The 21,980-nt window shown below is 44.2% G+C and overlaps 1 protein-coding gene across 1 annotated transcript; it reads left to right on the plus strand.

Moving 5' to 3' along the window:
* Nucleotides 1-1,997: 1,997 nt before the first annotated feature.
* Nucleotides 1,998-19,777, plus strand: RNASEL (ribonuclease L). Its single transcript, XM_040263847.1, is given in 8 exon segments — nucleotides 1,998-2,121; nucleotides 5,010-6,670; nucleotides 13,924-14,009; nucleotides 15,426-15,631; nucleotides 16,505-16,637; nucleotides 18,754-18,884; nucleotides 19,550-19,679; nucleotides 19,681-19,777. Coding segments are annotated over 7 exon segments (2,211 nt in total). The 5' UTR covers nucleotides 1,998-2,121; nucleotides 5,010-5,196; the 3' UTR covers nucleotides 19,732-19,777.
* The last annotated feature ends 2,203 nt before the right edge of the window (nucleotides 19,778-21,980 follow it).

A 21,980-nucleotide genomic window follows, 5' to 3' on the forward strand; every position in this document is an offset into this window, starting at 1 on the left:
CAAGGCCTGGGTTTGATTCCTGGCCATATGTCATGGACAAAAAAATCAAAATAAAAAAGTGAAATAAAACTAGAAAAAAATTTTAATGGAAGCTCTTAGGTAACAAGAACAAGGTGTTCGGGGCATATTAAGTGGTGATCACAAGGTAATTCACTGTTACTGAACCTTTTAAATTGGCCCAGCTGTTCAAATTACTTTCTGAGGAGAAGAAAGGTTTAAAACTTAAATAATTGAGGAGTGATCCTAAGGGTAAGGAATGTAATGTAGTTAGGTGCTAGATAATGGAGTTTCAGTTTTCATTATTTAGAAAATATCTCTCTTGACTCATAATTCCCATTCTGGTGTTTTCAACCTTCCTCATTCTACTTATTATTCTCCATAGGATTTTCCCCATAAAGCGTATTATACATAATTTACTTATTTTGTTCATTTTCTGGCTTCTCCCACCAGAATGAGGGTAGGCATCTTTCTCTGTGCTGTTCCTTGAGGTAGCTCAAATCTCTAGAACAATTGAATTCACTTAATCACTTTGTGCCTCATTTTCTCCATCTGTACAATGGGGTCACAACAGCATCTATCTCAGGACTTAAGTGATTAAACAACAACAAGAATGTGTATTTTTTGTTGGCTCAGAACAGTTCCTACAGCATACTAAAGAGCTACATAAATGCTTGCTACTACCATCATTATTAGTTCAGATAGCAAAAGCAGTGTGCGCAGAGACATGAATGTGGGAAGCAGTATGATGTGACGGGGGACTGGATGGTAGTAGTGATGATGCCCATAAGGTACTGGGATGATTAGGGTCATGATATCATGACCTGAAATCATGTTCAGTTCAGTTCAGTTCAGTTCAGTTCAGTTGCTCAGTCGTGTCCAACTCTTTGCAGCTCCATGAACTGCAGCACACCAGGCCTCCCTGTCCATCACCAACTCCCGGAGTTCACTCAAACTCACGTCCATCGAGTCAGTGATGCCATCCAGCCATCTCATCCTCTGTCGTCCCCTTCTCCTCCTGCCCCCAATCCCTCCCAGCATCAGAGTCTTTTCCAATGAGTCAACTCTTCGCATGAGGTGGCCAAAGTACTGGAGTTTCAGCTTTAGCATCATTCCTTCCAAAGAACACCCAGGACTGATCACCTTTAGAATGGACTGGTTGGATCTCCTTGCAGTCCAAGGGACTCTCAAGAGTCTTCTCCAACACCACAGTTCAAAAGCATCAATTCTTTGGCGCTCAGCTTTCTTCATATTCCAACTCTCACATCCATACATGACTACTGGAAAAACCATAGCCTTGACTAGATGGACCTTGCATTTCTCAATGGTCAACGGTCTGTCTCTCCCTACTAAGATGCAAGCTCCAGGAAGACCCCCTACGAGGCATTTGTGTGATGAATCACTGAGTCCCAACATCATTCAACTACCTGCCTGAGGTCACCCAGCAGAACAGCCACAGCTCTGGACTGCCAGCTTGGTGCCATTTCCAGAGCGCCCCAGTGAGTGAGGGAGCTTGGGCTTTGGGCTCACCCAGCTTTCCTGAGCCTTAGTTTCATCATCAGCAGTATTGTTAGGGGTTGACTGGGTGCATATCTCTTGTGAAGCAATGAACAAAGTGCCGGGCACCCAGTCAGTGCTCAATAAATATTTATTTACCGTTCATTTCTCTTAAGAAGATATGGGATTTGGAACAACATGGTCGAGATGGAACTGGATGCTGTGACCTGAAAGGCCGCAGGCCTAGCGGCAGGATGCATGCGGCCTCCCTGCCCTCTCCCTGCCCAGGCTCCTTAGTCCATGGGATTCTGCAGGCAAGGATACTGGAGTGGGTTGCCATTTCTTCCTCCAGGGGATCTTCCCGACCCAGGGATCAAACCCAGGTCTCCTGCATTGCAGGCAGATTCTTTACTGTTTGAGCCGCCGGGGAAGCCCAAAGATGCTACTAGCTCACGGCACGCGGCCGAGTATGGGCGTGGTCAGCGTTCCCTCCTCCTCCTGTCATTCTCCGGACTCCGCCCCGCGGGCTCAGTTCCCAGGAGAGGCTGTTTTCCTGCTGGCAGCAGGTATTTGACGGTTAGATGCCGCCAGAGGAAAGACTGAGGAGGAGTTTTCTGCGTTTAGAAGGTAGGATATGCAGAGGGAGGAGAGCTGGGAAAGCTTGAGAAGGTGTTTTCTTTGAAGGATTCCTCGGGCTTTGGGGACTGGAGGTGAAATGGGTGTGGAACTGGGGGAGAGGAAAGAGCACACGGAGCCAGCCGGCCAGTCCCAGGGGACCCTTTGCACCTAAGTCCTCCTGAGATTTCCAGGGTTCTGTCATAATACACACATTATTTCTTCAAGGCGTCTCTGTTTATCAGGCTCCTCTGATCGTGTGGGGAAAATGAAACTGAAAGCAGGACTCGACTTTCGCAAGGCTTTTGTTGAGCTGTTTTTATTTTCTACTCTGAAGTTTTACTCGGATTTCTTTTATTATTGTTATTATTATTATTCCCTGGAGCAGGAAATGGCAACCCAGTACTCTTGTCTGGAAAATTCCACGGACAGAGAAGCCTGGTGGGCTACAGGCCGTGGAGTCTTACTACTATCATGTGTTGTTGTTGGTTTTTTTTTGTTTTGTTTTTTTTTTTTTTTTTGCATTTCCTCATAAGTTATTCCAAGGTGTGGTGTTCTTAAATGATTGTATTACTTTGAAGTTAGCAGTTGGAGGAAGCACCTGGAATAAATAAAAGAGCAGAGAAGAAAAGTTTGTAGAAACCCTGAATCCTCCAGGTTTCTTTGAGCTTCTTTCTTTCCTTGATCTTTTCCAGCCCACCTCACATTCATTGTCGCTAAAGTTGTTTACACAAACATTTGATCCAAAGAGTTCATTGCTGGGTGATTGTGCTTCCGCTGCACATTTGGTTAGCTCTCTGAGGGTAGAGGCTTTGAGACTGTCAGGCAGGTGGGACTGCTGAAAAATGGTTGCTTTGTGATTTTTGTAGCAGCTACTGCTAAGTCACTTCAGTCGTGTCCGACTCTGTGCAACCCCATAGACGGCAGTCCACCAAGCTCCCCGGTCCCTGGGATTCTCCAGGCAAGAACACTGGAGTGGGCTGCCATTTCCTTCTCCAAGAACAAAAGCTGCTGCTGCTAAGTCGCTTTGTAGCAGAAGCAGTTATAAACATTCAGGTAAGTTTGCTGCCCTCTGCTGTCTGAATTGTATCTAAATTGCTCAGATCTGATAGAGGGCAGTTGGACTAAATTGACCCCTCATAGTGGGGTGCCATTGCCTTCTCCCTACTTCAGTACACTTTATATGGGGGACTTTATTTTTTGTCATCCCTATTTGAGGGAACAGAGAATTCAGACTCAATAATCTAAGGTTACACAATTAGGAAGAGTCTAGAGTTACACAACGGTAACCCACTCCAGTACTCTTGCCTGGAAAATCCCATGGGCAGAGGAACCTGGTAGGCTGTAGTCCATGGGTAGGTAAGAGTCGGACACGACTGAGGGACTTCACTTTTCACTTTCATGTATTGGAGAAGGAAATGGCAACCCACTCCAGTGTTCTTGCCTGGAGAATCCCAGGGATGGGGGAGTCTGGTGGGCCGCTGCCTATGGGGTCACCCAGAGTTGGACACGACTGAAGTGACTTAGCAGCAGAAGAGTTACACAACCAGGGGCCAAACTTAGATCTTGCAGAGGTGGGAGTTCGAGTTCTTTCCCCTACTCCAGGAGTCCCCACCCTCTGGGGTCTAATGCCAGATGACTTGAGTTGGAGCTGATGTAATAATAATAGAAATAAAGTGCACAATAAATGTTATGCTCTGAATCATCTCCAAACCCACCCCTTCCCCACCCCCAGTCCATGGAAAAAATGTCTTCCACAAAACTGGTCCCTGGTGCCCAAAAGTGTGGAGACTGCTGCTTACTCTACACTACTTTGAATAGGAGTGCACACTTTTGCACTTGCAAAGAGCCAGGAATGGACTGAGCATGCTCAACCAGAAATTGAGATTGATGAAAAACATGGTTTTTCTTATTAAATAAGGGTTCTGGTTTTTTTAAGAGGCCATTTATTCCTAATAAGAGTGTGTTTATATTGCACTGGAAAAAAATGTATTAATATAGGTGAGAATCTTAAAAACAATCATAGCCTTTGACTCATCATTCAGTTCTTTGAAATCAATTGTAAGAAATCTATTATAAGATCTATCATAAGAAAACAAGATAAAATAAGCTAAATTTGCTGTAACATTATTTAGAATTGTGAAAAAAAAAATCTAATTTTGAAACTCTTGTTTAAAAGTTACTTAAAAAATCTGCTCAGTAGTAGGGAACTGAAACACCTCTCTGATGGTGTATTGCAGACATTAAAATATTTTAAAATACTTTGTAATAACATAGGACATTATTTATAATTAAGGTATTAAATGAAAGGAAGCTAAATGCAAAGTTACAGATCATGAGCCCAACTATTTTTAAAAATAATTTACAGACTGTACTAACTATGCCTGTTTCTAAGCAGTGGGAGAATAGAGTAATACTTTTCTTGCTTACAATTTACATATATTTATGTTGTTGCTTTTCAGTTGCTAAGTTGTGGCTGACTTAGCCACTTGTGACACCCTGGACTGCAGCACACCAGGCTCTTCTGTCCTTCCTTGTCTCCTGGAGCTTGCTCAAATTCATGTCCATTGAGTCAGTGATGCTATCTAACCGTCTCATCCTCTATTGCCCCCTTCTCCTCCTGCCCTCAATCTTTCCCAACATCAGGGTCTTTTCCAATGAGTCGGCTCTTCACATCAGGTGGCCAAATTATTGGAGCTTCAGCTTCAGCATTAGTCCTTCCAATGAATATTCAGGACTGAACCCCATGAACAGTATGAAAAGACATCTATTTATAATATTCTATAATAAAAAAATTATATAATAGATGTATTTTGAAAACATTGCTAGTAAAATTAATTTATCTAATTCAAATGTTTTCTCACTCTTATAACACTACAAATTACCTCTTTCATCTCCAGGTGAAAATTCAGAAGACCCCAAGAGTATTGTGCCTCCTCATACTGGTGGTCTGTAGCCAGACAATTCCTATTTCCCCTGACAGGAGTTTCTAAGAGTTCTATGTCTCTTTGATCAAATCCCAAGGAGATAAGTTTTCATTTTCTCAAAGAGAAGCCAAGAAAGTTGTAGCCAGTGGTATATACCATCATGGAGACTGAGAGCCATAACAACCCTCAGGAAAGACCCACACCCTCTAGTAATGGGGAGGCTTCAAAGGATGACAATCATTTGTTGATTAAAGCTGTTAAAGATGAAAACATTGAGTTGGTCCAGCAACTGCTAGAAAGAGGGGCTGATGTCAATTTCCAGGAAGAATGGGGCTGGTCACCTTTGCATAATGCAGTGCAAATTGACAGAGAAGACATTGTGGATCTTCTGCTTAGTCATGGTGCTGAGCCTTGTCTGCAGAAGAAGAATGGGGCCACTCCCTTCATCATTGCTGGGACTGTCGGAAACGTGAAGTTGCTCAAACTATTACTTCCTAAAGTAGCAGATGTCAATGAGTGTGATGCTAATGGCTTCACCGCTTTCATGGAAGCTGCTGTGTATGGCAGAGTCGAAGCCTTAAGGTTCCTGTATAACAGTGGGGCAGAGGTGAATTTACACAGAAAGACAACGGAGGATCAAGAGAGGATTAAGAAAGGAGGGGCCACTGCTCTCATGGATGCTGCTAGAGAAGGGCATGTAGATGTCGTGGAGATCCTTCTTCATGAGATGGGGGCAGATGTCAATGCCCGGGACAATAGGGGCAGAAATGCTTTGATCTATGCTCTTCTGAACTCTGATGATGAGAAGGTGAAAGCCATTACTCGCCTTCTGCTGGACTGTAAGGTTGATGTCAATGTGAGGGGGGAAGGAAGGAAGACGCCGCTGATCTTGGCAGTGGAAAAGAAGAACCTGGATCTGGTACAGATGCTTCTGGAACAAACAGGTATAGAGATCAATGACACAGACAGTGAGGGTAAAACAGCACTGCTGCTTGCTGTTGAGCTTAAGCTGAAGGAAATTGCCCAGTTGCTGTGTCACAAAGGAGCCAGCACAAAATGCGGGGACCTTGTCGCAATAGCGAAGCGCAATTATGACTCTGACCTTGCAAAGTTTCTTCGACAGCATGGAGCCGTAGAAGACGTTTGCCCTCCCGCTGAAGCCTGGGAGCCTCAGAGCTCATGTTGGGGGGAGGCTCTGAAACATCTCCACAGGATATACCGCCCTATGATAGGCAAACTCAAGATCTTTATTGATGAAGAATATAAAATCGCTGACACTTCTGAAGGGGGCATCTACCTGGGGTTCTATGAGGAACAAGAGGTAGCCGTGAAGCGGTTCTGTGAAGGCAGCACACGGGGACAAAATGAAGTCTCTTGTTTGCAGAGCAACCGAGCCAACGCCCACGTGGTGACATTCTATGGCAGTGAGAGTGACGGGGGCTGTCTGTATGTGTGCCTTGCCCTGTGTGAGCACACGCTGGAGAAGCACTTGGCTGACCATGGAGGAGAGGCTGTGCAAAACAAGGAAGATGAATTTGCCCGAAACATCCTCTCATCTCTGTTTAAGGCTGTTGAGGAACTACACCTGTCTGGATACACTCATCAGGATCTGGAACCACAGAACATCTTAATAGGTGAGTCCCCAGTCTTCTCTAGAAATATAGGGTCTTTATTTATCAGAGGAACAGATTTTCATGGCAGAATAGGAAAGAACTACAGTCAGTGTGGATTGTTCAATTGGAGGATGAATGTAGCAAATCCGTAGATAGAGTGGAGTTTCTCCTGCTACCAGGTAGAACCTGTATTATTCCATGTGGAGGTGAAGGAAGCTCATGGAATACCAGGCTAACTTTATGCTGCCCTTGGCAAATACAAATATGAATGTAGGTCTTGGATGGAGCCAACTCCAAGTTTGAATTCTTAGAGTAGTCTGTAAGAAAGAGAATCTAGAAAGTGCGTGTTCCTTCAGACAAGGTGGCAGTTAACAGTGAATATTGTGTGTGTGCTCAGTTACCGTGAAACTTAATGGCAAACCTGAGGTCAAACTTGGGATCCAGGATAAGATGTGACACAAGTGAAACACACCACAAGCAGGCTGAACAAGTCAGTGTGCACTCTTGTAAACCAAAACCATACACTACAGCAACGTTCAAGGAAACAAGCAGAGCTGAGTATAAAGTCCCAGGGGGCGAGGTAGTGCAATAGTAAGAGCCTCAGCTTGGACTTCGCTGGTGGTCCAGTGGTTGAGAGCCCGCCTGCCAATGCAGGGGACACATGTTTGATCCCTGGTCCAGGAAGATTCCACATGTCGCCGGGCAGCTATGCCCATGTGCCACAACTACTGAGGCCCTTACTCTAGAACCTGTACTCCACAGCAGGAGAAGTCACTGAAATGAGAAGCCCATGAACCAAAACTAGAGAGTAACTGCTGCTGACCACAGCTAGAGAAAGCCCTCTTGCAGCAATGAAGACCCAGTGCAGCCAAACATAAATAATAATTTAGAAAGATCCTCAGCTTCAGCCAGGTTTAAGGAGCCTGGCAGCCTAGTCCCACCACTTTGTAGTTTTGTAACCTCAAGCAAGTTGCTTAATTCTGTGAGTGTTGGTTTCCTCACTTGGGACTGATAATACCTCCTTCATAACGTTGTTACAAAGTCTAAGTGCTGTGTGTCAAATGGACAAGTCACCTGTACATGGTATGTGCCCAACAAAGGCCAGGTACTTGTCTAGAGGGCTAAAGCAGAAGTAGATGCCTAACCTACAGATACGCACTGAGTTTAAACTTGGTGTAAGGGACCAGGGCAAAAAGAAGGTGTGGGCATTTAGAGGCAGAGAGCAGTGTATAAGGTACTGGAAGAGAGAAATAGGTACACATAAGATCTGGCTTTAGTTTGAGGACAGGTGCTCATGTCATTCCTTCCTGGTTTTAAGCAACTCTGCTGGCAAGATGGACAAGGGCCAGAAGTATGTACAACTCTACCTGGTGAGAAAGAGTCTTTGAGGTTCATTCAGGGGTGACGACCTTCCCAATTCTACTTGCCAATCTTGATGTGAAAGGGTCACACATCACATTCTAAAGAAAAATAATTTCTGACTACCTATTCTTCAAAATTTCTAGCACCACTTCTTCCATTCCTAAGCTTGAACAATAAAGATTCGATTATATTTCTGCATCAAGGTGGTGAACCTAACACATACTGTAGACTCTTCCCTGTATTAAATTCTTCAAATGATGGGAAAAGATTTTTAAGTGAATTTTTAATTAAAATCAACATTAAAAAAAGAATTCTTAGAGGACAAAATCCTTGAGGAATCATGGAGAGACTAAACATAGATAGGATGGGATTGAAGAATAGCATAGGAGCCCAGGACAAATGCAGAAAGCCACAGAAAAACATTACTCATGAAAGTGGGAAGAGTACAGAAAAGCACCACTCAAAAGCGATGGAAGCCAGAAACAGGAGAGAACCAAGGACCAGACAGCAGGCAGATTGCTACCTCAGTAGAAATTAGGAAGATCAAACCCTGGGCTTCCCCTCTCCCCTAGGGGCCAAGCATCTGTGACAGGCCTTTCTGCCTGCAGACATGGGGACTGTTTGAGACACTGAGTCACTGATGATTTTAAGAGAAAGACTCAAATGTGTTCCTTTATATGGCTGAGAAATATTCCATTATATATATGTACCACAACCTCTTCATCCATTCATCTGTCAGTGGACATTAGGTTGCTTCCATGTCCAAGCTATTATAAATAGTGCTGTGATGAACTTTGGAGTATATGTGTCTTTTTCGGTTATGGTTTCCATCCACTAGTGGGATTACTGGGTTATAATGTAGTTTTGTTCCTAGTTTTTAAAGGAGTCTCCATACTGTTCTCCATTGTTGCTGTATCAGTTTACAATCCCACCAACAGTGCAAGAGGATTCCCTTTCCTCCACATGCTCTTCAGCATTTATTGTTTGAAGCGGGGGGTCGGGCCGGGGTGGGGGGGTGGGTGGCAAGGAGAGGGTGGGACGAATTGAGAGAGTAGCACATAACATTACCATGAATAAAATAGAGAGCTAATGGGAAGTTACTGTGTAACACAGGGAGCTCAACACAGTGTTCTGTGACAAGCGAGAGGGGTGGATGGGGTAAGATTCAAGAGGAAGGGATATAGGCATCACGGACTCGATGGACGTGAGTCTGAGTGAACTCCGGGAGTTGGTGATGGACAGGGAGGCCTGGCGTGCTGCGATTCTTGGGGTCGCAAAGAGTCGGACACTACTGAGCGACTGAACTGAACTGATGACTGATTCACATTGTTTTATGGCAGAAGCCAACACAATAGTGTAAAGCAATTATCTTCCAATTAATAATAAATTAAAAAAACTCATAAGAATTCAGAAAAAAAGAGAGAGAAACAAAGAGCTGTTATACACACTGGATGTCTGCCAAAGCAACTATTAAGTGGCATGGCCCGCTTACCCCAGAGCTTCACTGAAAAAAATGCAAAGCAGAGGATCTGACAATGCTCTCATCCCTCCTCTGTGTTGGATGGCATTAACAGAAGCACCTCACAGGATGTCAGGGGGTCTCAACTGCAATGTAAAACATACAGTCAAAAATCACCTAAGAGTTGCTGGTAGACTTCCCTGGTGGTTCTAGTGGTTGGGACTCCCTGCTTCCAATGCAGGGGCCAGGGCTCCATTCCTGGTTGGGGAACTAAAATCCCACATACCACACAATGTGGCAAAAAAAAAAAAAAAAGAAAGTTATAAGAGTTGCTGATACTGAAAGGTTGTTGCTGAACCACGAAAGACGCAGGATTCTTGGCCTCTGGAGAAGAATTCAATCCGGGACCAGTGACAAGGCTTGATCGCTCAGAGCTTCTGTGTAATAAAGCCTTATTAAACTATAAGAGATAGAGAAAGCTTCTGACATAGAGATCAGCAGGGGGCAGAAGGAGTGCCCCCCTGCTAGTCTTTAGCCGGATGTTATATAGCTACTAGCATTCTGCTAATTACAGAAAGGAAATGTCTTAAAACTCAGAGACTGGCACCAACCCCCTCACCCACAACACGCATTTTGAGATAACATTGGCATCAGGTGAGTCATCACGGGTTAAAATGATTGACATGAATCTTGAAGAAAGGCAGGTTTCCAAGTAAATATAGAGTTTCATTATCATAGATTAGAAGAACAATGTATGAGTAAAACATACTGGTTTGTCAAGTCTGAGTCTTAGGCAGAACCATCTTGAAGACACAGTCTAGGGTAAATACATAGTTCATTAACATAGCTTAAGACAAATATTTCCATAAGAAAAACACACTGGTTAGCTCAAGGTTTGAAAAAAGTTAAGTTCAGAAACACTGGGCTGGATGAAACACAAGCTGGAATCAAGATTGCCAGGAGAAATATCAATAACCTCAGATATGCAGATGACACCACCCTTATGGCAGAAAGTGAAGAAGAACTAAAGAGCCTCTTGATGAAGATGAAAGAGCAGAGTGAAAAAGTTGGCTTAAAGCTCAACATTCAGAAAACAAAAATCATGGCATCTGGTCCCATCACTTCATAGCAAATAGGTGGGGAAACAGTGGAAACAGTGGCTGACTTTATTTTTTGGGCTCCAAAGTCACTGCAGATGGTGACTGCAGCCATGAAATTAAAAGACACTTGCTCCTTGGAAGAAAAGTTATGACCAACCTAGACAGCATATTAGAGAAGGCAATGGCACCCCACTCCAGTACTGTTGCCTGGAAAATCCCATGGATGGAGGAGCCTGGTGGGCTGCAGTCCATGGGGTCTCTAAGAGTCGGACACTACTGAGCAACTTCACTTTCACTTTTCACTTTCATGCATTGGAGAAGGAAATGGCAACCCACTCCAGTGTTCTTGCCTAGAGAATCCCAGGGACAGGGGAGCCTGGTGGGCTGCTGTCTATGGGGTCACACAGAGTCGGACACGACTGAAGCGACGTAGCAGCAGCAGCAGACAGCATATTAAAAAGCAGAGACATTACTTTGCCAACAAAGACTCGTCTAGTCAAGGCCATGGTTTTTCCAGTAGCCATGTATGGATGTGAGAGCTGGACTATAAAGAAAGCTGAGTGCTGAAGAATTGATGCTTTTGAACTGTGGTGTTGGAGAAGACTCTTGAGAGTCCCTTGGACTGCAGGGAGATCCAACCAGTCCATCCTAAAGGAAATCATTCCTGAATATTCATTAGACGGACTGATGCTGAAGCTGAAACTCCAATACTTTGGCCACCTGATGCGAATAACTGACTCATTTGAAAAGTCCCTGATGTTGGGAAAGATTGAAGGTGGGAGGAGAAGGAGACGACAGAGGATGAGATGGTTGGATGGCATCATTGGCTCAATGGACATGAGTTTGAGTAGACTCCAGGAGTCGGTGATGGACAAGGAGGCCTGGCGTGCTGCAGTCCACGGAGTCTCAAAGAGTCAGACACGACTGAGCGACTGAACTGAACTGAACTGCACTGAAGTTCAGGTGGAGCTAGGTGTCATCATGGCAACACAGAATTTTAAGAGAAACCTCTTTTTAAATTTGTATAGAGAAGGGGAAAAAAATCTTAACATTTGTAGTTTGTTTCCTCCTGCCACTTAAGAGAAATAAAAAATGTCTGACACTTGCAGCCTATTTTCTCCATTTGGAAAACCTGGCCTTCCTGTCTGTTACCCTCTTAAGACCATGAAAGAGAGGCATGAAACAGGAGAATTTATACCCAAAGAAACAGCTATAACCAAGTATATAACTTTCCCATGGCTGTTGAAAGAAATTGTCACAAACTTGGTGCCTTAAAACAGGAATTTAATCTCCCATGGTTCTGGATGCCAGAAGTGTGAAACCAGTTCCACTGGCACAAACTCAGGTGTCAGCAGGGCCGAAGTCCCTCTTGACACTGTATACAGAAACTGGGTATAAGCTTTAAAATTTTTATAGCACTTTAACAATGTCTGTTGAAACTAAAAATAAAAAATTGGGCTTAGATGGTAAAGAAACTGCCTGCGATGCAGGAGACACAGGTTCAATTGCTGGATCGGGAAGATTCCCCTGGAGAAGGAAATGGCACCCCACTCCAGTATTTTTGCCTGGAAAACCCCATGGACAGAGGAACCTTGATGGGCTACAATCCATGGGATCACAGAGTCAGGCAGGAATGAGTGACTAACACTTTCACTTTTCATGGGGAAAAAAAAAACACAAATGCTAGAATAGATGTGAAGTGTCCCATTAAACATTTTCAAATTTCTGTAGCAGAAAACACAAAGTGGCTTAAATAAGTGAAGGGAATTATTGAAATAATTGAAAACAGTTTGTGATTTATGATGTGCACCCCATCTGCTCCTTCACTCTCATTAGAGACCACCTTCTGACTCTGTCTCGCCGGCCCAGGCATTCTCCATGAATTCCTATCTGGAATTCTCTTTTCCCCTTCTTCCCCATTCCACTCACCTATCCAATTACTACTGATCTTTTCTCTCTAGGCATCTCTTTGGTTTTTTTTTTGCCTCACCCTGAGGCTTGCAGGATTTTAGTTCCCTGACCAGGGATTGAACCCATGCCCCTTACACTGGAAGTGTGAGGTCCTAACCACTGGGTCTCCAGGAAATTCCCTAGGCATCTCTTCCTTATTGAAAACTTCCCCCTCTCTATGCAGCCATGTAGCTCTTCTCATGGTACACTTTTAGGGCATCCTGAACTTTTGGCTAGCATTTTCAAAACTGCAATTAATGTTTAGCCATGTATTTATTCCTTTACTATCAGTCTCCTTGCCCAGAGACTCTAAACTCTTTAGAGCAAGGACTGTGTTCTCCTTCCTTGCCATCATTTTTTCTCACATGAAACATTTGTTGAACAATTTGATGGGTTCATTTTTGTGGGACTCTGGATTTCCCTACAATGCTGAGGTCCAAATTCATAATGAAAGGGCTCTGAGTACACAATTGTACTGGCTGGTATCTGCGGTTAGCCAGCCTTCCTTCTCAGACTCCTTTAAGCCACCTCTTTGAGGACAAGTCACCTTTTACTTTGTTCCCCACCTCTCTTATCCCTGTTTCTGAGGACTCAGTGGCTTCCTTCAAGGGAGGAAGATGCTGAAGGGGGAAGGGAGGCAACGACTCATTAGAAGCACGTGGTTGACTCGTGGTCACAGATGACAGTGTCATAGTGGGCATTGGTGAGTGGGCTTGATTTGGTGGAATGCTGTGCTAAGGTGGTCTTGGATTTGGACCCTTCAGCTCTAGGGTCCAGTTGTTCTTCAGCTATAGGATATAACCTTAACTCCTGCCAGCAGCTTCTTTACAAATCTGTGCTCTTTGACCCCAGGAATTGCATGAAGGGGGAGCTAGCTATACTTGTCCTCATGCTTCCCCAACCCGTGGCTTGGGATGAATAAAATGTCAATCTTGCTCTTGGCAGATACCAGTAGGTCAAAGAATGCAGTGCACGTGGCTGTTTTGAAAAGTAAACAAGGCAGATATGAGCTCATCATTGTCTTCCTCAGCGATGATGGATTGTACATTGAGTTACAGATTTATGTAAATTAATTATAACATGGGGATTGAGGATTTTCTTTTTTAAAAATGTATTTATATATTTTTAAATTGAAGGATAATTGCTTTACAGTATTGTGTTGGTTTCTGCCAAACGTCAACATGAATCAGCCACATTATACATGTCCTCTCCCTCTTGAACCTCCCACCCACCTCCCACCCTCTAGGTTGTTACAGAGCCCCAGTTTGAGTTCCCTGAGTCATAAGCAAATTCCCATTGGCTATCTATTTTACATATGGTAATGTAAGTTTCCATGTTACCCTCTGCATACCTCCTGCCTAAGAATAAGCAATTTCAATGCATCTCTACAAACTCTCCTTTAGATTCCAAGAATGGTGCTTGCCTGGCAGATTTTGATAAAAGCATCAAGGGAACTGGAGAGCCACAGGAAATCAAGAGAGATCTAGAGGTAATTTCTAGAAACAGTCTTCTTTTCCATCTCTCTACTTTCTTATTCGTTCATTACCTTACTTCCTGTGGCCGATTAAAGGACGTTCTGATTTTGCCTAGGAAAGAAAGAAGTGTCAAGGCATTTCCCTGGTATGATGGCCCTCACTCCTTTGCAGACAACAGCATCTCTATGGGTGGGTGTGGAGTTGGTCCTTGCTGTGGCAGTTTCTGTATCTCTGGATGTCTCTCTACCCGCACAGGCTAAATAACAAATATATTGAGCATGCCACATTTCTTGAAGAATTACCTCCAGGAGATTTCTCCAGAATAATTCCACAATTCCTATTGGAGGTATTTGCTGCCTGAAGACAAAGTAAATGAGATTTCTTTCCCCACTCTATTCAAATGCATGTGCTAAACTCTAGGAGGGCCAGATACTGAGGCCTTCTGAAGCATGTGGGAATGATGGGATTGATTCCCAGCTCAAGAGACTATACTTGGCTCCACAGGTTAAGATCCTAAATAACTGTTTCCCCAGAGAGGAGACAAAGCAGGAGACATATAGCCTCTGTAGACCACAGCTCCTGGATAGACTCTGACCCATTAGGGCAGCCCGCCCCTGGAGTTCTCCAGGGTGCTGAACTTCCAACAACCCAGTTGGTAAGAGTTCTCCATCCATGTCTGGCCTTTCTGGCTCAATGGCTCCAGATCTGAGCTCCTTCCCTGACTGGTGTCTTTCTTAGTGCAGAATTTCCTGTGCTGGTCTCCTCCCTAGTCTTTCTTCCCTGCTGTGTCCTGACTCCTGGGGTGTTCACTGTGTTCTTCTGGATCTGGTCTGGCCCTTTAATCTCCTGCCTGACACAGGCCCAACCCAAAGTCCCTGTTCCGAGCCAGTCTCTGAGCACCCCCTGCCCCTTGTTTAAAACCCTCTCCCTTTCCCTGGTTTATCTAAAAATTCTATCTGTACTTTGAGGTCTAGCTCAAACTCCTCTTCCTCTACGCAGTCCGCTCTGACAGCTCTGGCCTGGGATTATCTTCTGCTTCTTATAAACCTACACTTCCTTGAAGAGTTCTCCATGCCCAAGCCCATACCCAACCTGTGGGCTCCTTGAGATTCTATCCATTTTCCATTTGCTCATAGCCTGTGCCCCACCCTCCAAAGTTCCCCAAATAGAGTGCGAATTCATAAGCACTTTTAACTTGATTTATGGGCTTCCCTGGTGGCTTAGATGGTAAAGAATCTGCCTACAATTCAGGAGACCTGGGTTTGATCCCTGGGTGGGGAAGATCCCCCGGAGAAGGGAATGGCAACCCACTCCAGTATTCTTTCCTGGAGAATCTCCTGGACAGAGGAGCCTCGTGGGTTACAGCGCATGGGGTTGCAAAGAGTCAGACATGACTGAGTGACTTTCATTCACTCATGGCTTCGGTGCAGGCCCTGGGACTGCTGGTCCTGTATGTGGTAAACAAGGGAAACGTCTCTTTTGAGAGGCTGAAGGATCTAAAAACTGAAGACTTGACTGAACATTCTCCAGATGAGGAAACTCGGGACCTCATTCAGCATCTGTTAGTCCCCGGGGACAACGTGAAGGGTCATCTGAGTGGCCTGCTGGCTCATCCCTTCTTTTGGAGTTGGGAGAGGTAAGGAAAACAGTGTATATTACAGGCCTCTAGGATGGAGATGGTGAGTGTATTAGTCAGGGCTCTTTATATTGGGTTGGCCAAAAAAGTTCAATTGGGGTTTTCCATAAGATGTTACTACAGAAGAACCGCAAAGAACTTTTCAACCAACCTGATATATATACAAAATAAGGAAATGTCTCATGCAATATTGGGGCTGAGAAGTTCCACCATCTGCCCTCTTCAAGCTGGTGACCCAGGAAAGTCAGTTGTATAATTTAGTCTGAATTCAAAGGCATGGGAACCAGGAGAGCTGAAGATGCAGATTCCAGTAAAGGTCTGAAGGCCTGAGAACTTGGAGAACTGAGGGCAGGAGTAGAACCACATCCTAGCCAAAGTGATCAGCAGGGAGGGGCCAAATTTCCCCTTTCATTCTGTTCAGGCTACCCATAGATTGGATGATGCCCACTCGCACTGGGAAGGGCTGTCTGCTTCACTGGTTCAAACGTTAATCTCCTCTGGAAACGTCCCCACAGACACACCCAGTGTAATATTTAATCTGAGTGCTGTGGTTGGTGAAATTAACAGATGAAATTAACCATCATGGTGAGGTGGGCAGGAGTCAGGCTGGGAATCAGCAGACCCAGGCTTTTCTCTCAGCTTGGAATTTCCTGGGAGGACATCGCTGGAGGAGTGACTTAACTTTTCTGGATCTGATTTTCTCCACTGAAGAACCGAAAAATGATTCGGGCAAAAAGAGACAGCGAGAGCTCTTCTATTGTGCAGATTGTTTAGAGACATGCTGTTACTACTCAAATGCCAAAATCTAATAGTTTTCTCTTTCTGGGAAAAGTGGGAAGGGTGGAACGATCATGATCATTCTGTCATTCTCAGCCGCTACCGGACCCTCCGGGATGTGGGAAATGAATCTGACATCAAAACACGAAATACTTGTGGCAGGATCCTCCAGCTTCTGCAACCTGAAACATCTGAACTTTCCACAAGTTTTAACCAGTGGACAGAAAAGGTATGAACAACTCCTATGGTCTGGGAGTTATTCCAGAAATAAGAATCTGTGTCGTGTGTTATATTGGTTTTCCTAACTTTTTTATACTATGAGCCTGGTTCAACCAAGGGGTAAGAGGGGTTTTTCTTGCCCTCCTCCCATCCCAGACCCCCTCAGCTCTCTGGGTTTCTGCTCCAGGCCAGGTCCTCCTGAGATACTCATCTAGGCTCCTCTTTAGGATGGACTTGTCACAGCCCCAAAGCCTTTTCCTCTTCTGTGACTCTTTCTCTCAAGCCTTGTTTTCTGAGTGAGGTCTGACTAATAATTCTATTTCCATTGTGACAAGAGCAGCTGATTAAATAGAGTTTAGTCCAAGGGAGGTACTTCCACAGGGGCATTTCCATCCAGGGAGACTGGCTGCCTCTGATGCCAGTGCACAGCCCAGCACTGAGCATCCACACACCCACACCTACTTTATGGATGAGAAAACAGAGAAACAAAAAACAATCATCTTTCAAATTCCTTCTCTTCCAGAGAAGGTCCACCCAACTTGAACTCAATATAGCGGAACATGGGCTTCCCAGCTGGCGCTAATAGTAAAGAACCTGCCTGCCAATGCAGGAGGCACAAGGGACGTGGGTTTGATCCCTGGGTTGGGAAGATCCTCTGAAGGAAGGCATGGCAACCCACTCCAGTATTCTTGCCTGGAGAACCCCATGGACAGAGGAGCCTGGCGGGCCACAGTCCACAGGGTCGTACAGAGTCAGACACGACTGAGCAACTTAGTACACATGCATCCACAGTGGAGCATAATAATTACTCACCCATTCAGTCTAATTGGCACTATCGGAACTTTCACTGTTATTAATTAGCAGATATCTGTCAAATACCAGTATGTGTTAGGACCATGCAAGGTCATGGATATACAAAGCAGAGTATGGTATCCAAGTGGGGCTGAGAGACCTACAGAAGGGATGGCCGTGGGATACATGCTGGGTACCCCTGAGACATAAGCAGAGCATTATGGGAAAATCCATAACTCTCATCTTTGAGTGGGACCAACATCTTCCATATCTTGGACCTGATGTAGGGCTCTACTTCTCCCATACCTCCTTGTTTCTGGGTTCTCGTTTTGCTTTCCTTGCCTTGTCTGCCTCTAGCCCACACATCACACTCATAATTGCTGCCTTAACATCTGTCTTTCCCACTACCCAGTAAGTTCTGCAAGGAACTGATAGTACCACCCAGGCAGCCTTCTAGTCACCAGTTACTCTTCCTAAGGGACCCTCTGGCTTCATGGTTGTTACATCTTATTCTCTTACTCCAAACTATTTCTAAATATCAGAACTGTCTACAAAGAGTGTGAGCATAAATAGATAGCCAGTGGGAATTTGCTGTATGATGCAGGGAGCTCAAACCAGGTGCTCTGTGACAACCTAGAGGGGTGGGAAGGGGTGGAGGTGGGAGGGAGGTTCACGAAGGAGGGGACATATGTATATACTTATAGCTGATCCATGTTGCTGTATGGCAGAAACTAACACAATATTATAAAGCATTCATCCTCCAATTAAAAATTTAAAAAAAAAAGTGAGAGCACAAAGAAAAAGGAATTACTAATAGGAGAGCAGCTGCCCTGGGACACCTAGGGACACGGAGAAATATGTAACCTTTGGAGCCGTACTACAAACAAAACAAAGAACAGCCACACTCACTATGGCAATGGCTGCAAGGCCTGGTCTCAGTCAGGACAACTCTCTTTAAAGAGGCGATGTAATCAGGTATGAATTTGGAAAGGTGGCCACGGGATAGCAGTACTGTATAGTATAATGAGCCAATTTCCTCATGCAGTAGCCAACGATTTCCTAAACCATGTTTTACTGTAGTTAATTTCTATGAAAATAATTCTCTTGGAAAATAGATACACAAATTTAAAGTTATTTATAGTCTCACATCCAAATACAACCACAATTAGCATTATGGTGTACAGTGTTTACTTCCATTCTTTTCTATTAATTTGCTTTATTAATTAGTGGTAATTTTGGCCTATATTCAAATTTGTATTCTGCCTTTTTGTATTAACATTCTATCAGGATTTATTTTGTGTTGTTACCACATTTTTGTGTAATTTTTTTTTTAGGTTGACGAATCCGTGATGAACAAAATGAATGCATTTTATAAAGGAAAAAATACCTATCAGAACACTGTAGGTGACCTGCTGAAGTTCATCCGGAATTTGGGAGAGCACATTAATGAACAACAGAATATACAGTAAGAACTGTTTCCGCTCTTATAAGTCATATATGAGATCAGAATAATTTAAAAATCCCAGTTCTAAGTTTACATCTGCTATTCGATGGAAAGAATAAAACTTATTTTGATGAAGGGACAGTCATTCCTCCCTTCTGTTTGGAAAAGGCCCACCACAAGGGTCTTATAGTCCATGATGGACGTTCCCATCAGCTTCTTGTCTTCCTTTCCAGTTTTTGTGGAGCCTGCTTGAGCAGAAGGCTAGCGACTCTTATGAGAAGAAACACAGGAGGCTAGGTGGCTGGGTAAAACAAATGTACAGTGTAAGTGTAGCCCCATGTTAATTCAGTTAGCTTTTGCTACCAAAAACCTCAGTTGCAAACTCACCCAAAGTTTGCAGTTTCCAGGGCTCTTTTGGATTTCAGCATTGTAGATAAGAGATTGTAGAACTGTATTATCTCCATTTTATGGATAATAAGACTGAGGTGCAAAAAAACTTAAGTTGCCGAAATTTACTTGTAGTTGAACAGTCAGGAGATGAATCTTGCTCTGTCAGATTCCACAGTCTTTATTTATTTTGCTATAGACACCAGGGAAGCAAAAAAAATTTCCAGGGCCATATTCTATAAAAGGGAAGATGGCAGAGTTTGGGGCAGGCATATCAAAATATTTCTGTTTCATTTCAGGATGAAGTCAAAAATTGGAGAACCTTCCCAGTATTTTCAGGAGAAATTTCCAGATCTGGTCATGTATGTCTATAAGAAACTACAGAACACAGAATATGCAAAGCATTTTCCAAAAAATCTCAATCCAAACAAAGCCAACGTGTGATGGAATTGGTGATGGTGAGCAGGCTGGCCAGCCCTAGTGCCTTTTGAATTCAGGGAGGTACAATTTTGCTGTGCGAGTCACAACTCTCTGGGCCTCTTGATTTTTTTATTTTTATTTTTTGGCCATGCCATGCAGCACGTGGGATCTTATTTCTCCCACCAGGGATTGGACCTGGGCCCTCTGCAATGGAAGTGTGGAGTCCCAGCTGCTGGACCACCAGGGAATTCCCTGGGCCTCTTGACTAACCTGGTTGCTTGTGAGTGATGAATTGGATAGCCGATGTGTCAATTCGGCTGGTGCAGTGCTCAACATTCTCCACATTTACAACAAAAACAACAACAATAAAAAACATATGCTCAAACTACTGTGATCCTTAGTAAAGCTTAGTGGCAGAAGCTGAGAGGGCATCCTGCTAAGATGGCATCCTCTTGCCAATTACACCAAAGGAGTGAGTTCCTAGACCCCTAATGCTTTATTTTTACATCAATTATCTCATGTAATTCTTCCAACAACCTTACAAGATAGGATTAATGTCCCCATTTAGGAACTGAAGAGCCTGACAGACTCAGGGAGTTTGAACAACTTGACCCAGCTTATACAGCCTGCACAGAGTGCCGTATAAATAGATGTGGAGTTACTGTTAACTCTCACTCGGTCACCTTATAACTTAATGACTAGCTCAGAGCTCTTCTTCATGAAACCCAAAAAGAATAGGTCAAAGGGACTCTAGGTGGTTCATTCATTCCATTCATTCATTCGTTAATATTTGTTGAGCTCTTAACTAGTATGTCTGAAAGTGAAAGTGAAGTCTTTCAGTCGTGTCCGACTCTTTGAGACTCCATGGACTGTAGCCTACAACGCTCCTCCGTCCATGGGATTTTCCAGGCAAGAGTACTGTAGTGGGCTGCCATTTCCTTCTCCAGAGGATCTTCCCAACCCAGGGATCGAACCTGGGTCTCCCGCATTGCAGGCAGATGCTCTACCATCTGAGCCACTGGGGAAGTCCAACTAGTATGTCTAAGCACCAGTTATATGAACTGCATCCCTTCTAGAATCACCTGTGCTGGTTTCCTATAACCTAAGGCAGTATTTTTGAACTGTTGACAATCTTGCCTTTCAGGGGCTATTTGGCAGTTAAAATGGCTATCCAAGCAGAGGGTAGAGGGTGGTACTGGCGTTCTAGTAGATAGAGGTCAGGGATGCTGCTGAATGGTCTATGATATGCACAGGACAGCACCCCCCCAAACAGAATTATCCAGCCTAAAATATCAGTGGCTCTGAGGATGAGAAACTCTGCATTAAGAGGCTGTGACACCTCTTAACTGGCTGGGAGCCCAAGACTATGGAGTGTGTGGCCCACTTCACAAAGGAGTGACCAGAGTTTGATGTCTTGCTTTAGGATCTGTAATGAGACAGCACCAGGGTCACCTCCTCAGGAAGTCCTCTGAAGCCCCTCACTTTCCTGAGTCTGAGTGTCCTGTCTGCTCCCTAGCACTCACAGCCATCCCAGAGCATGCTTCTCTCCACCCAGAGCATGGTTCTTCCTCTCTGGAATCTAAGCTCCTTAGGGCCCATGATATATTGATGTGTGTCATTACAGCCTAGCAAAATGTCTGCCACGTGATAGTGATCAATAATTATTGAAAAATGAACGATCCATCTTATAGATGAGTAATATTTGTAGGTGACATTTTGATGGTGTTTTATAATTTATAAATTACACCTGCATATTTTATCTTTTAGTTTTAAAAATAATCCTGTAAGGTAAGTGTTATGATCCTCATTTCGCAGATGAGGAAACTAAGGTTAGAGACAGATTGATTTACTCTAATGCATAGGAAATGTGACTGTCTCGATCTGAAAGGATTTTCTGGCATGAAGTCTTATTTCTTTCCATTTATCCTCACTGGCCTGATGTACTGCAGTTCATGGGGTCACAAAGAGTTGGACACGACTGAGTGACTGAACTGACCTGACCTGAACTGAACTGAATCCTCACTGTGGTGGTAAGGATGAAGCTTTGTAATGAGAGGAGCTGGGCAAGAACATGTCTCATAGGTTCTTTCAAAAAAGGATGTGGGGACTTCCCCGGTGGTCAAGTGGTTAAGAACCTGCCTGCCAATGCTGGGAACAGGGGTTTGATCCCTGGGCCAGGAAGATTCCACAAGCCGAGGGGCAACTAAGCCCCTCATTGCTGTGTGCCACAACTACTGAGCCTGTGCTCCAAAGCCCATGCCATAACTAGAGAAAGCCCAGAGCAATGAAGGTCCAGCATGGCCATAAATA

The sequence above is a fragment of the Oryx dammah genome, unplaced genomic scaffold, assembly GCF_014754425.2.
Source record: "Oryx dammah isolate SB20612 unplaced genomic scaffold, SCBI_Odam_1.1 HiC_scaffold_21, whole genome shotgun sequence".
In the NCBI taxonomy this organism is placed as follows: Eukaryota; Metazoa; Chordata; class Mammalia; order Artiodactyla; family Bovidae; genus Oryx; species Oryx dammah.